Source organism: Triturus cristatus, chromosome 2_2, assembly GCF_964204655.1.
Source record: "Triturus cristatus chromosome 2_2, aTriCri1.1, whole genome shotgun sequence".
Classification (NCBI taxonomy): domain Eukaryota; kingdom Metazoa; phylum Chordata; class Amphibia; order Caudata; family Salamandridae; genus Triturus; species Triturus cristatus.
The window spans coordinates 922,966,867-922,983,950 of NC_140582.1; the positions used below are offsets into that span (position 1 = coordinate 922,966,867).

General features: G+C 43.5%; 1 protein-coding gene across 1 annotated transcript in view; it reads left to right on the forward strand.

The window, feature by feature from the left end:
• The window catches only part of ANAPC4 (anaphase promoting complex subunit 4), a 259,145-nt gene that overhangs the window by 72,942 nt on the left and 169,119 nt on the right, over window positions 1-17,084 (forward strand). The window contains exons 11-13 of the mRNA XM_085642313.1: window positions 2,732-2,796; window positions 3,977-4,019; window positions 4,109-4,185. Of these exons, the coding sequence (XP_085498439.1) occupies window positions 2,732-2,796; window positions 3,977-4,019; window positions 4,109-4,185 (185 nt within the window). The remainder of the gene's footprint in view (window positions 1-2,731; window positions 2,797-3,976; window positions 4,020-4,108; window positions 4,186-17,084) is intronic.

The window sequence follows — 17,084 nt, forward strand, 5'->3', positions numbered from 1 at the left end:
ATACTTAAGATGGCCTCCCTGTTCACTTGTACCATCTAGTAATTGAACTAGACAGCAAAGGGGCATAGCTGTCCATGCAGCTATGCCCTCAAATGTAAGGCTATACCGACTGTTTGAGCTAAGCTCCAGGACACCTTTGGGTAACCGCTTTACTCTATTAATGCATATAACATATAATATAATGCACCCTGCCTTATGGCTACAAGGCCTGCTATGGGGTGGCTTACATATATTACATGCAGTAACTTTGGCATGGCACACAGTGAGTGTGCCATGTTGTGTTTTCACTCATGATTTGCACTATGACACGCAGTCTGCAATGGCAGACTGCATGCAATTTGTAGGTGGTGGTCCCTTAGTGGGGCATAATACATGCTGGTGCACTGGGAGACCCTCCTTAGTACCCAAGCCCTAGGTGCCAGGGATACCACTTACTAGGGACTTGCAGGGGGCCCAAAATGTGTCCCAATTAGCCCATTTTACCTTGTTTTGGGGGAAAGAGCACTGGTGCCTGGTTTAGCTGGCAACCAGTGCACATCTGTCGAAAAAAATCAGTACCAGTGGCAACAAGTGGGCGTGACCATGAGAAAAGGGGGCACTTTCCTGTAGAAGGGCTTTGTGAATTCACATGGAGGCCTTTCTTCTCTCTGTGGAGCACAGTGCCTTACACTATGTCAAGAATTGAGGGGAGTGTTGCTCTGACAAACCTTTCTGTGAATTGGTGAAGATATGGTTCAGGGAACTGAAGCATATTTCTCCTGCTCACCGGGCCAGGAAGGTAAAATACAAACTAAGATAGAGTGAGCTGACTGACATCAGCACATGAGTAAGAACTTCAGGAGGTTGGGTACATAATTTATGCTTCCCTGGAGGTTAGACAAATGTATCTTAGCCTCCTGCTGGCAACTTCCACTCAGAGGAAACAGGTTCCTTATAAATTGGCATTTTCATTTTCACCTCTGCTAATAGCCCCCCTCCTTCCCAGTTTCAGTGCTGTCACAGTTGATCAGAAGTGCAAAAATGCATTTTGAAGAGACAATTGTTATTTCATCAGAACGGAAAATGAGGACCTGCTTCTCTGATCTTCTGGAACACTGTATTAGCCCTTTGCATCTTTTTATCCTTGTTATTCTCTCGGGTCCTTTACTAGCATTACTCTGCTTAACCAATAGACAACGTGCAAACGCTTTGCTCTGAAGTAATATTCATTTTTTTATCTGTAAAAATAGTTTCCGAGGTGAGACCATGGCTTCCATCAGAATTTAATCTGTTGCAGTCCGTATTGTTGCAGTTTTTCTTTCTTCTCACTCCTTTAAGTTAGAGGAAAGGCTGCACAGACTCGAACCTCACAGAATTCTGAGTTTCTACCTGTACCGTTCAAAGGAGTGTCCAACAGTTTCCTCATGAATCATATTTTGCTTTGAGATATGTTATGATTTGCAAAATAGAATACTCCTTTTGGCATTAGGGTAATTTCCACTAGGGGTATGCAAACTGCCACAGAGGTTTTTTGGGGCATACCTAAGTTAGACTACTGCAGTGTGGCTAACTGTTACACTGCTGTTTAGAAGTCCCGCAATGTGGCTTGTTTGAACTTAGTGTTTTTTTCAAAGTTATGATGTGATTCTCTCATTAACCATTCTCGCTGCTTTGGTCGTGGTTCCATGATAAGGAAGCTCCTTGAACAATTGTCTATTCCAAGAGCTTCTAATAATTGATTGATTCACCAGGGGTCCTGTCTGAGGTCAAGCTGTTCGGTTGTAGTTTGTTTAAAAATAATATTGTACTTTTACTTCCTCTTTTTTTTGGGAAGTAATGTCCCAAATGCATATAATGCCTCTTTCGAGCCAACACACCATTTCTGGTGTTGGCTTGTGTGTGGCTGCATAGATGAGCTTTATTGTTGGAGCCATGTCTGGTTCCTGAGGAGATTTGTAAGACAGACAATCGGTGGGACAGTGAAGTATTCGTAAGACAAAATATTCCGAAGGGTAATTCATGTTGTTTTTTGGCAAAAGTCTGGTAAAAGCTGCAATCTCCAGTTTCCAAATGCAAAAAGCAAAGATTTTTCCATTTTGAAAAAAAATGAAATAGCTATGATCAAAAGTAGAACTGAAGATGCCTACAAGAACATTTGTTTGTAGGCTCTAAATGGTTGAGCATTTCTGATTTGTGGAGGAAAGCTGATTAGTTTCCCCCTATGGGAAGGAATATTAAACCTTTAAAAGGTGGCCATGGAGAAGGTACGTGGCACAGAGCTTTGTTTAGTTTTGCTTTGTTCAAGAATAGCTTTTATATACAAATTCTTAGTAAATGTCAACTACCGTTGTTCTTTTTCACTGCTTTAGAATGGACTTTTTAAATCTGTACAATAATTATCTGTGAAAACATGTAATTGTTTATTGCATTTCAGTCCTGCTTTCTATTCAGTTTGTGCGTGTAAATGTGGATCATGTCAAATGGGTTAATGTCATCCAGAATTAGTTGAGTGGCAAAATTACTTAATTACTTCATAATCTAACAAAGTATTAACAGAATTGCATGGTAAGACCTATTCACAATTGTGATAAAGGTTTGCATTCTTTTTTATATATACTCTATTGAATGCCAATATGTTTGAAATTCATTGTAATGGTATCACGTTATAGCTGTAAAATATGAACTGCATTTTCTACTTCACAGAATTAATAGTTTTAAATGAGTACATGTGACTAATTATTTTTTTGTATAGGAAAAGAACACTGAAACGTCTGTACAGGATGAGTTCATGCAGTTGCTGTTGTGGGGTAAAGCAAGGTATTTTTCTTCTAACTGATACTCTAGTTCCTCTGAGTAATTGTAGAATTTTCTTGTTTTGTTAACTAAAACAAACATTGGCAGGATATTAGGGCTGCAGTAGTGTATGAACTTTTATTACACCACCAGCTTTAATTTAAAAAATAAAATAAAGTATTTTAAACAATACTGCTTGGGCAGATGACACAAGGAAAAACATTGTTTTTTTTTTTTTAGGTAAAACCTGTGATCAAATTTTGGATATTTTGCAAAGCCTTCTTTGTATTGTGGAAATAGTTGTGTTGAAAAGTGTAATAACTAACGCTTCTTGCATTAGCTCTCAAACATTTGTTTCAAAGAATAATTATTAGTTAGCAATTTATTTTAGTGCTCCACAATCCCAGATAAGGGCCATTCGATGAATGAATCTGTGAGAAAAAAAGTTTCCTTTAAAATACATTATTAACATGAAACCAATTTAACAATTTCATTTGTGTAGAAATTCTTGCAGAGTTCTATTATAAACTGTGGTGCTTGCTTATGCGTTCTTCCACACAGTCATAGTGCTTTAGATTACAATGCAAACATTTTATCCGTCTTTTTCCTTTGCATACATATTATGACTGAATTCCAGTTGAAACCTTATTAGTGGCAACAACGCAGGGTCGCATTCCAAGCTGGTCAGGATTTCATTTTGCACACATTGTTGCTACATGTCTTAGTATGTGTATTTCCTTTAGTGTATAAGAATTGCAGTGCAGTTGTGTTTTGCTCTTTAAGACGGCTGCCAACCAAATCAGCTATTTGCATGTGGCAGAAACATTTCCTCCACAATATAATTGTGTGGGGGACTTTGCTGCAAACATCACCATAAATGATTTTCTGTTCCAGTGGAGTAAATCTGTACTATTGTTTACAACCTCACGTTTCCACATTATTCCAGAGTGATCCAGTAGACACGCTTCTGTTGAAAAAAAGTAAATTGTTCACATCTCTAACAAACCTATTGTTTTCCTCCTCATATCCTTTATTACTTCTTTTTTAAACAGTTATAAAATTTGGTGAGCGCTATAAAAAAAATGGTGACCCTATTTCCTTTAAACCGGTTTACTAAAACCAAGTTCTATAAAGTGTGCAGTATGCATTTGCTACTTATATCGTGATGAAAAGAATATGAATGACACCTCTTTTTTTGTTGCAGCCCTGAGCTTCAAGCATTATTAATGAGTCAACTAACTGTTAAGGTAGGTCATTCGTTCACCTTTCAGACTTTTACTGATTAATTTTGTAGCTGAGATGTATTTTATTAGTCTTATTTTACTGTTTTTGTCAGGGCCTAAAGAAACTTGGTCAGTCGATAGAGTCCTCCTACTCTAGTATACAGAAGCTTGTCATAAGCCACTTGCAAAGGTATGGAATTGTACATGTGTAAAATATTCAATATATAACACACTAGTTTGCTATGCGTTTTCAATGAATAGGTTTCACTTCTGTAAATGTCATTACTTAGTGCTCATCTTCAATTTTTCTGACTCTGAATAATGTCAGCCACGCTAAAACTCACAGTTTAAATTACTTATGCTTGATCTGTTAATAATTATGATGGGGTGGGATTTGCAACGTATAACTATAAAAAACACGTCAAAGCAGTGCTCAAGGACTTGCAAGGCACATTTCCGAACACCTCCAAAGTAATAGAGCTTAGCAGGGGTGTGGAATTTAATAAAATATCTACTTATCCTTGGTGCAGGGTTTAAACATACAGTTTCACATTTGTCATACATTGTAGGAGTGATGTTATTACAATCCTGTAAATACAAAAATGGATGCTCCCGTCATTAGAGTACAACAGTCTGTAGAGTGATGGCATGTGTACCTTCATGCATATACAGATTATTACTTTCTTTCTTCATCTCCATGCGATCCATGGTGCAGGTTGCTTCATAAATCTACTAGTCCTGTACAAAAATCCACTTTCCCCTTCGGTGCCGTGTAGTTCGGCGAAAATTATGGCAGCATTCTCATTATATAAGAGCTCTGATATAGCCTCTCTGATTATGCCAGGGCTCAAACCATAGTAGTGTTTGAATACTTGCAATCCCCTTATGATGCCACATTTCCGTAGATATACAAACTAGGACTGAAGGTAGCGGTAAGCAATAGTTCCAGGGTTAGAATACCCTTCTGAGTCTGTGCTAACCTACTAACCTGCATGTTTTAAGGGTTTTCAACAACTCTTCTCTAATCTTTTCCCATACTGAGAAATGTTGGAAATTTACTCCTGACAATGGCAGATGTAAACCTTCTTCCAGTGTTGGGATTGGAGGGAAAGTGAACTTTCAAACAATCCGATTTTCACATGAGCAAATCTACAAATGCAAATCTATAAATGCAAATTTGCTCATGCTAAAAAATGAAGTTCACAAATATTTTCTAGTAGTACTATTTCTTGTCCTACTTCGGTAAATGTTTGGGAATTCACGAAAGCCGTATAGCTGCACTTAATGCAAGGACATATACCATGGGTGCACTTTTGAGACTTTCTCTAATAATTGGGCCCCTGATTTGGTCTGGTGTTGACCATGACCTTGTGTTTATTAAACTTCTGTCTCTCTGTCTGAATCGGCTGGCTTCACTGTGAGTGACAGCATTCTGCTCTTTCACAAGGAGCATGTCAGCACACACGGTTTGTTCAATGCCAGTAACTACTGTGGCAGTGTGTGCTTTTTGAGACCAAAAAACAATTTTTGCATTTTCCAATGTTTGTTATATTGGTGAGGGCCCGGCAGCTCCCACACCAATAAGGTTTTACAAAAATCATGCCAAAAGAAACTACACATTGACAAAACTAAAAAGTTGACCACCTATTTCTTTGCCAATTCTTGTTTCTTTTTGTTTCTCATAATCTTATTGAAACTGGTTACACTGATTTTCCATTATGAATATTTTTGGGAAATACTAGCATGCATCAACACATGTTACTAAATGATGCTGCAAAGAAATTGTACCTGAAACTTTACAGTAGTTTAGCAAAATGTTTTTTTCCTGTTTTCATTCTTTATGAACATTTTTATTTTGAAAGCAAAGAATCAATCTTGCTTTCAAGCTTCTGCAAATACTTGCATGAAATCAGAGAGCATTCTATGAGCATTATACATAGCCTCATATTGCTCAACTTTGAAAATGTGTGTACACATTTTTATTCTGGAACCACTGTCAGTAGTGCACTCGGAACTTACAACATTTACTTCGAGTGCTCACCCTAATAATAAAGGCTTTCAATTAATGAATCGTAAATACAAGTTTGAACAGCATTAACATATGGGCAAAAATATTACCTTAACTGCAGATAGTGCCCTTCCCTGATCCATAATGTGGTACTGCAAACTGGCAGCCAAAGGGTTTGTGCTGCAAGGGGTTGGGCCTAATAGTCCCAAGGACATGAAAACTTGTTGTCCTTGACCCCAAACCATTTGTCTTGGGCATCTGGCTATAGGAATTCCACATCCCTGAGCTTAGTGAGTTTTCAAATCTTGATGATGATAGTTTGTTTTTTTTATAAAAAAGGCACAAATTATTTTTAGAAATATTGCTAACAGATTGTCTTTTTCCAACTGTGGCTGCTGAGTAGGTGTGATGGGTAGGTGTCCTGCAGTACATTTTATTTTAATGTCTTCATTCCCTTCCAGGAACATGAGAGGTAGTGGGACTATCCCACCTCATTGTGGCTCCCCAAGCAACAATGGGCCTACTGACTCTCAAAGTGAGACCGCTATCATCCAAGGGAGAAGTTCACTGATTAAAGGACTTAAGCCATAAAAGACATGTCAGCCTTGTCTTATGCTGAACAAAAACGCTGCAGAAGTATACTTGTGACAGATCAGCCCACACAAAGGTTGTACGACGGAACAATGCAGGGACATACATCGCATGCCTTAACCACGCATTTGTTACCCCGCATTTTTTTTGCAATACTTATGCTTTTACAACGTATGCCATTACCACTCAGTAGTTTGTTATATATATATATATATATATATATATATATGTGTGTGTGTGGGGGGGGAGACCCTCCCAACTTACCCTAAATGCGTGGTAAAGGCTGGCGTTGTAAAAACATACAGGTGGCGAAAACATGTTTGGTAAAGTCACAACGTGGTAAAAACTTCATGTAAAGGCTGTTTTCCCACACAAATAGAGCTGTTTTTAAAAAGGGCAGAAACTGAGGCAGTCCATTTGAAGAAAAAGGATCCCTGAGACATTCAGGCTCCTCACTCCTTGAGAGGTTAACGGGTGTATGTAGAGGTGTATGTTTGTCATTGATTAGGAGAGGGCTTGCATGGGTGGGCTTGGGGTAAAGCAACAAATCTGTCACACTGTAGGTAAGATTGGAATCAAAGTGCATAGGCCAAAGCCTTCATGAAGCCTAAGATTCTGGGTACTTGTGTTGTAATCATAAGCACTTTAGAATCGGACTCCTGGGAAAAGGAAGAAGTGAGTGGGATGATAGAAGCACTATCTGCACTGAATCCCTTGTCACCACCTGTAAGGTATGACTCAAAATATAATTTGCAAGTAGGGTAGGAACAGGTAGGAGGTGAAGGTAAATTATATGCAAGCCATTTTAATCCCATTCATAGGCTGAAGACTATGTGACAGCTTTTCCAATAGAGTCAAACCACAGGTTCCAAAATGAAAAGCAGCTGTATGACGAAGAGCGAGAGGTGAGTAGAAATAGCCACAACAATTCCTGCGTGAAGCAAATATCTGCAGGAACACTAGAAAGCCACAAATGTGCAAACAAAAGGAAAGCTGGGTGTAAACTGGAACAAGGGTGCCCACCAACGTACATAGCTGCCAGGCGAAGTCCATATGAAAGTGGAGGCCTTATGTACTGCTCTGCTTCCTATGACCTGGAAAAGTAACCCGGTCACCTCCTTTGGTTGGTAGGACCCCTGTTTCTTACATGGGAACCTTTGCCATCATGTAGTAAGTAAAGTTTATTGTTTAGTCAATCAAAACCATAACAGCATGCAGATCAGCTTGCAGATCGGCGCAATAGGATGAAATATTAGTAATAAAATGTCAGGGAAATTCTTTTACGTCTAAAAGGAATTAATAGTATATGTTTTCAGGCACATTGATAAAATTCGTATTGCCCATAACCTTCAGTTTGCAGCTGTTTGGTTGGAAGAAAGCCTAATTTGATGATTTATTAGCAACTTATCCCTCTCGATGTTAAAGTGCAACAGTACTGATACGAAGCCTAGCTTAACACACACATATTTTCCTATACAAGGGACTCTTACATGTGTTATTACTGTGTTTTTAAAATCTTAACTGAAACCATGTATGTGATAGAATGTATTCCCACTTCGCGGACCCATGTTTAGTCGAGTTAGTTTAATAAAGTGCGTTAACAGAGTGCTTTATTAGATAAAGAGAGATGCTAGAGACCATTCGGAAAAATAATAAAAATGTGGTCCAACATCCCAGTTGTACCCTTTAAGCATCTGAAGTCCTAAGCTAAAAAAGAAATGTAAAAAAAGCCTTGGCAATGTCTTATAAGTTGCATAGAATTGCTAAACATCGTAGTGATAGTAGAATTGTGAAACAACATCGCTGTTGTGCCTTTTTAGCGTATTAAGCCCTTTTATAATACATTTTACAATATTTTGCTGGCTAAAATGAGCTATCTTTGGCCCATTGGCCTGTGGGAGAGCGGTGCTATTACTCTAACTGATCGTGCCCCCACTAGCATGCACACTGATGTTTATTTTTGACATTGGGCTATTCCTATGCCATTACACAGTTGGTCGTGCTCGAGTATCCTGGCCTATCTGACCTGGTTGCATGCAGACCACTTCTGCACATAGTTCTTGATAGGCATGTCCGTAGGCCCCTGCCGTACCCAGTTTGATATGCCCTTAAGAAATATGACCACATACCTTGCACCCTGAGCTCCACAGTTTCCCTTGCTTGCCTGCATCACATTTAAAATCATCCCCAAAACCTCTGTAACCAGCACACCTTACAAGCTCACTATTATCAGGGACTTTCGGTACACCCATTGTCATGACACCATCAAATTGGAATTAAAGGTTCGAGGCATGTGGGCTGCTGAATTCATATCTGTGCATAGATCGCCGCCTAGTGTTGGGTCCGGATGTTTGCACGTTGTTGTCCTGGAAGAGTCTTCGAAGTATTCTGAGATAGGTGACTCCTCCCCTGGACCACAGTGCGCATGGGCATCCTCAGATTGTTTTTTTCCGCCATTGGGTTCGGATGTGCTTATCTTGACTCAAGTTAGGAAAATTTAGTTTAAGGCCAAAATGCCTTTAGTTTTCATTGGTACTGTTTCCGCTCGGTATCGATAGCTTACTTGCTAGTTTAGCAAACTTATCAAGTTTTTTCGGATCCGTTTAATCCGACCATCGACCTTACATCGACGATGGAATCGAGGACCCCATTCAAACGGTGTCCTGTTTGCCACGCCAAATATCCACATATCGACGTCCACCCGGTGTGCAACAAATGCCTCTCTCCGGATCACGACGAATCGAAATATATGGCCTGTGCCCGATTCCGCTCCAAGAAGACTCTCCGGAATCGACGGTCAGCGAGATTAGAAGCGCAGCAATCGGCACCGGCCCCGACCAACATCTTCAGCACCGAGGACGAAGATATTGAAAGCGTGGAAGACATACACTCCAGCCCCGCTTCCGAATACGATTCCGGATCGGAAGATGCCGATGAAGCGCTTTTTCACAGGGAAGAAGCCGACGATGAGGTAGGGGACTACGATGAGGCCTTTGGGGCCGAAGAAGATAGCTCTGGTGAAGAGCAGGGCCTACCCATCCAAACGGAGGCTATCAAAGTGCGTCAGTCTACGGCTCCGGTCGAGGGATCGCCTTCGGGCCTTACCCGAGATCAATCCCGCAGTTCTTCGGCCCCGCCTTCTGGCCCCGCCTCGAACATCCAGCGAGAGCCATTATTACCGAAAAAGACTGGTTTCCCTTCAACGAAACCGAAACCAATCGTCACACCGGTTCAACAGAAACCGAAAGTGAAACTGCCAGTGGTCGGCTCGAAGACCTCCACTCCTTCGACGCCAGCCAAAACCATCGGCTCCGAAAGCACAAAAAGGGATTTCGGCGCCGAACTCGCTGCAGCGGATGTCGGCACCGACCCAAAAAGGAAGGCCATCGGTACCACCAAAGCGCCTCGGCCCCCGGCACCGAAGCAATCGGCCCCGACCACCAAGGTTAAAATGGCCGCTCCAACGGAGTCCACTTCGAAGGCAGCGACTAGGGTCCAGTCATCGACGCCGTCGACCGCTACTACCTCTCCTCGACTCGATGACCCTGTGGCTCCGAAGAAGTCCACGCCTACCTCTACAGAACCACTCGGCACCAAAGAACCTTCGGCGTTCTCGGTGCGACAAGTTGCAGAGTCATTGCAACGCATCAGAGAACAGGCAGCCCTCCAGTCCACGTCGGGCTCCGACCCGAAAAAGGCTCCAAAGGCACCTTCGGCACCAACCAACATCACTTTTGGTTTGCCGCCGTCCACAGCACCAAAAATATTCGAGATCCGAACACGTGTCACCCAGACAAGGTCCCCATCTACTGGACACTCTCCTACTGGGCCTTCACCGTCCCAATTCATCGACGCCGACACCGGCAGGCTCATGCTCTGAAAACGGAAGGTCACTTCAGACCAGGCTTTGGACTCTTACAGAATCCTTCTAAAGCAAAAACTGCCAGCAGAATCGGAACCAGTTCTATATGAACGCCTGCACACCTCCTATCCAGATCCCCAGTCCTTTTCTCCGACGCCCTCCGACACGGACGCAATGGAGGATTACATGGGTGATGATAACACCTACCCCAGGGATATAGATCCTGAGGAACAGCAGGACCCAGATCAAGCTTGGGATGACCCTGCAGACCCGGGTGCCACAACAGATACCCAGGACACGCAGCTTTACGGCGCAAAAACATCTCCCACAGAGGACACTGCTGCCTTCAATGCCCTCATTGAACGTGCTGCAGCCAATCATGGAGTGCAACTCCACTCGGACACAGTTGAGGATGATTTCTTGGTGGACACTTTCGCCTCCTCAGAGAGGACTGTCAAGACTCTGCCCATGTTAAAAGGTGTCCTCAAGCCAGCAAAGGACATTTTCAAGGAAACAACCAGGGCACGGGTGATAAACCCCAGGATTGAGAAAAAATACAAACCTGCGCCCGGGGACCCTATGTACATTAGAGGTCAGTTACCTCTGGACTCCATGGTGGTTGCTAACGCTCGCAAACGAGCGCACTTGCAGACAACTGGTGATGCACCTCCCCCGGACAAGGAGTCCAAGGTGCTGGAGACCTCCGGCAAAAGGATTGCAGCCCAAGCAGCAAACATCTGGCGCATTGCCAATACACAGGCACTCCTGGCTCGCTACGATCGTTCACACTATGACACGCTAGAGTCACTACTCCAACATCTACCAGACGAGTACAAAGAGGCGGCGGAGCTCCTCATCAGAGAGGGACAACTTCTTACAAACGCATCCATTAAGTGTGCACTAGATGCTGCCGACACAGCTGCGAGGGCGATAAACACCAGCGTCATGTTACGACGACACGCTTGGTTAAGAATCTCCGGATTCAAACCTGAGATTCAAAATAACATCCTAAATCAGCCTGTCAACCCCGACTACTTATTCGGACCAGAAGTTGACACCACTCTAGAAAAGATCAAAAAGGACACTGACACTGCAAAGTCAATGGGGGCTCTGCAAACGCAGACATTTCGTAGTGGCTCCTTTCGTCGCCCCGGAAATAGGGGAGCGGCTAGAGGACAGGGGTCACAGCAAACATACAATAAAGGGGGCACACAGAGCACCTACGATAAAAACACCAGAGGTGGATATCGTGGCTCCAGCACAAAGGACAGAGGACGCGGTTACGGCAACACCAGGTCCTCACCCAAGAACAAACAGTGACGCCCTCTCCCTTCCCCCCGACCACATAACACCTGTCGGGGGGAGACTCCAGCGGTTCCTGTCCACGTGGAATACCATCACTACGGACAGGTGGGTCAGGGATGTTATTCAGCACGGTTACTGTCTCGAATTAACCTCCACTCCACCCACAATACCGCCAAAGCACCGTCCTATGTCCTCAGAGCACTATTGCAGCAGGAAGTGCTAAGTATGCTGCAAAAAGGTGCAATAGAGGTCGTGCCCGTCCACCAGCAAGGGACAGGGGTGTACTCTCTGTACTTCTTAATACCAAAGAAGGACGGGTCACTCAGACCTATACTAGACCTGAGACCCCTCAACCACTACATTCTCTCAGAGCATTTCCATATGCTCACCCTACAGCAGGTTCTCCCGCTGCTCAGACAGGGAGACTTCCTAGCCACACTAGACCTCAAAGATGCGTACTTCCACATCCCCATACACCCGTCACACAGGAAATATCTCAGGTTCACTATTCAGGGGCAGCACTACCAATTCAAAGTCCTCCCCTTCGGTGTGACAACAGCACCCAGAGTTTTCACCAAGTGCCTAGCTACAGTGGCTGCACATCTACGGAGACAACACATTCACGTCTACCCTTACCTGGACGACTGGCTTGTTCAGGCAAAGTCAGCCCAGCAATGTGCCAACCACATGTCCCTCACCATTCACCTTCTTCACAGTCTGGGATTCTCACTAAATTGCCCAAAATCACATCTCCAACCCGCACACGTACACCAGTACCTAGGTGCGACCATAGACACTCTGGCAGCCACAGCTCAGCCAAATTTAGTGAGGATCAACAGCATGCAGATGCTGATTTCAAAGTTCAAACCTCAACACTCCCTTCCTGCGCGAGTGTTCATGCAGTTGATAGGCATGATGGCCTCCTGCATTTTCATAGTCCCACACGCGAGACTACATATGCGCCCGCTTCAGGAGTGCTTGGCACGTCAATGGAATCAGGCTCACGGGCAATTAAAAGACCTAGTGTTGGTGAGCGGTCGGGCATACAACTCTCTGCATTGGTGGAATCCACAAAACCTTTGCAAGGGCCGACCGTTCCAAGAGCCTGTTCCACGAATAATACTGACGGCGGACGCGTCTCTCCAGGGATGGGGAGCTCATGTACTCAATTACACAGTGCAGGGACTATGGACAATACAACAAAAGAAGATGCACATCAACCTTCTAGAACTGATGGCAATCTTCCTGGCAATGAAGGCATTCAAAGTACACTTGTGCAACAAAGTCGTGTTGATCCGGACGGACAACATGACTGCCATGTACTACATACAGAAGCAGGGAGGAACACACTCTCCACAGTTGTCTCATCTGGCTCAGAGCATGTGGAAGTGGGCCATTCAGAGGAACATATTCCTCATGGCGGAACACCTCCAAGGACAACCAGATGGCGGATCTGCTCAGCAGACACAGCCACCAGATGCACGAGTGGGAGCTACATCCGTCAGTACTCCAACCGTACTTCCAACAGTGGGGTCATCCAGAGATAGACCTATTTGCCACACACGAAAACGCAAAATGCCAAAGCTTTGCCGCCAGGTTCCCACATCCGCAATCGCAGGGCAATGCGAAATGGATGAACTGGTCCGGCAGATTTGCGTACGCTTTTCCCCCAGCGCCATTGATACCGCTGGTGGCACGCAAACTGCGACAGCACTCACTGACACTCATCCTAGTTGCTCCCACATGGGCGCGCCAGCCATGGTACACCACCTTTCTAGAACTTTCCGTGGTGCCGCATCAAACCTGCACTCTTAACGCAGAACCATGGCGAAATTCAGCACCCAGATCCTCAACAGCTGAACCTGGCAATCTGGCTCCTGAAGTTTTAGAGTTTGGCTACCTAAACCTGCCACCTGACTGTATGGAGATCATTAAGGAGGCCAGGAGACCCACTACCAGAGCCTGCTATGCAGCTAAATGGAAGAGGTTTGTCATCTACTACACCAACAATGACATTAACCCGCTAGACGCATCCATTCAAAATATAATCTGTTACCTCTTACACCTATACCGATGCAATCTGGCATACACCTCAATACGTATCCATTTGACCGCAATAGCAGCCTATCTCCAGAACGGGCAGCACCTCTCCTTGTTCAGAGTGCCTGCCATCAAAGCTTTCTTGGAGAGACTTAAACGAGTAATTCCCCCAAGACACCCACCAGCACCGGTGTGGAACCTCAACCTGGTCCTCACCCGACTGATGGGTCCACCCTTCGAACCTCTCCACTCATGTGAGATTCAATTCCTCACCTGGAAAGTAGCTTTCCTAGTGGCAATCACTTTGTTAAGAAGAGTTAGTGAACTCCAGGCACTAACCATTCAAGAGCCATTCATACAGGTTCACGCAAACAGGGTCGTACTTCGTACCAACCCCAAATTCATGCCTAAAGTAATATCACAGTTCCACATGAATCAAACTATAGAACTGCCTGTTTTCTTTCAAAATCCACAAAATGTAGCAGAGAGAATGCTCCATACACTAGATGTAAAAAGAGCCCTCATGTACTATATAGACAGAACTAAAGTCTTTAGGAAGACAAAACAACTTTTCGTTGCCTTTTCTCCACAACACAAGGGCAACGCCATTTCCAAAGCAGGTATAGCCAGATGGATCGTTAAATGTATTCAAATTTGCTATCAAAAGGCTAAAAGCACATTAACGATTCCCCCACGAGCCCATTCAACACGTAAGTTAGGGGCGTCCATGGCTTTCCTGGGAAACATTCCTTTACAGGAAATATGTAGAGCAGCCACATGGTCCACTATACATACATTTACCAAACACTACTGTGTAGATGTACATTCAAAACAGCAGGCAGCTGTAGGACAGGCTGTTCTCAAAACTCTTTTTCAGACCGCTGCAGCTGGCACTGGTGGCCGCTGCCAATAGGAGGTACTGCTATGTATTCTATGCACAGATATGAATTCAGCAGCCCACATGCCTCGAACTGAATATGCTACTTACCAGTATGCATCTGTTCTTGGCATGTAGGGCTGCTGACATTCATATCGCCCACCCTCCTCCCCGGCGCCTGTGGCAGCTGCAGCTCTCAGAATTACTGTATAGCATGGTCATCACTTTCTGTATCTACTCCATCACTGCCACAATGGCGAAAAACAATCTGAGGATGGAGAGGATGCCCATGCGCACTGTGGTCCAGGGGAGGAGTCACCTATCTCAGGATACTTCAAAGACTCTTCCAGGACAACAACGTGCAAACATCCGGACCCAACACTAGGCGGCGATCTATGCACAGATATGAATGTCAGCAGCCCTACATGCCAAGAACAGTTGCATACTGGTATGTAGCATATTCAAATTTCAATAAAGTAGAAATAAGGCAACAGGTCTTCTTGTCTGTGCTACGTGGCTCTGAAATGACATTCCGAGACTGTCCTAGCCCACCTCTAATTGGGGAAACAAGTGAAGACTCGCCACCTTAAATAAATAGCACTACATCACGAAGCCGTAATAGTCTATACTTGCTCTTGGAAACCTGCTACTCCTCCATTCACTCTCTTGACTGTATCATTGCATTTGACTGTCTAGAGCACCCCACCCCATGTCTTTCAACTATGTTCGCACCAAACAAATACCACATATATACAGGAATAGAAGGCTGCTTTTTGAGGCTTGGACAGCTATCTCCCTGCTACCCCTGCAAGAAGAAAGATTGAGGTTATAATAGGAGGAAGGGAGTTGCTGCTGTGTATCAACTCTTCCCAACGCTGGGAAAGAGCAGAAGTCCTAAAGAAAAAGTATTTTACAACGTCCTGGATAACAGCTACAGGTATCACTGCGCAGTACAGTAGAATGCATAGTATTGGTCACATATAACCAAAGTATATGCATGGTATTGTTATATGTAACCAAAGTCAGCAACCATGTAACGGTAAACTAAGCATTGAAGGGTGAAGCAGGATACAAATGATCAGGAGGTGGAAAAGAAAGTGTGGACTGGGCAGCAGAGAAGAGTTCGAGGGAGTATTCTTTGCCTAAAAGATAGTGAAGACGAGAGCAGAAAAAAGACAATATCGAGGGAGCAACCACTTCTTCAGATACACATCTTTATTCTACTTGAACCTACAACAGTGAGTGTAGGTCACTTTCTACTGTATGGCCATAAATAGTGTTTGGAATGAAAGTATTTTTCAAAACATTATCCGTTTTGAACTGAGGGACATTGCTAGTTTTATTACCAGAACCAAATTCACTCCTGCTCCCCAGTATAGATTTTCGAGAAGCAGTGCTTGAGGCTTGGGGTTTGTGTAAATTTCTCAATTTCAAAAACTGCTTTAAGTGTACAAAATATGTAAATTCGATTTCTTTGGTTTAATATCCATTGATCACAGCATCAGATGTACTTAGTTGTTGTGCTATATTAACCATTAAAGCGTTTTCACTTGAACCAACTTGGTTTGGAAATTGTGTCTTGGATATTTACTAACTGTAGTGTTTTGTCACTGCTGTTCATACAGCAGTTGCATATGTTTTTGAGGAAGACCTTAATGCAGTGCCAATCTGCCAAGAGTAAGCTCCGGATTCTTTATAGAAACCACAGTTTACTTCTAGGCACTAAACTATTGTAACTTTGTCATAGAACAGGCACAGCTAACTTAAGAATTGCGAATTGACCCACATCTTCACAATCTGGTATAGTACAGTGATCCTGCAAACTAGAAGATAATGATTGGAAAATATAGAATAAAGTACATTTTTGAATTGATACAGGTTCTAAGGCACTGTAACAAAAAGGAGCAAAAAGGAAAAGTGGATTACAGAAAAGCACAACAACCATTAATTGGGTGAACTCAACTGTGGTAGGCCAATAGTGCTTTTTCCTGACGCAACGTGCTAAAAATCTCCTGCTGCTGCTGCTGCACTTTGAAAATGTCATTTACCTTCCCACGTTTTCCTAAGTTCCTCATTTCCTCACCCCTTTAGTCTGTGTTCATCCTCTGATCTGTTTTTATTTTTATTTTTAAATTCATTGCCCAGGGTGCATCCATCTGATCTCAATCAATCAGGATTTATAAAGTGTGGCTAATCACCCGATAGGGTATCCATACGCTTGCAGGTTCCGTAGGCTTATTCGAACAGCCAGGTCTTGAGGACCATTCGGAATTCCGGAAGTGAGGTGATGGTTGGGAGGTGTGTGAGGAGGCTGTTCCAGGTCTTTGCAGTGATGTGGGAGGATGAGTGTCCTCCACTTCTGCTTCAGTAAATGCAGGGAGTATGGCAAGCAAAACGGAGGCAGAG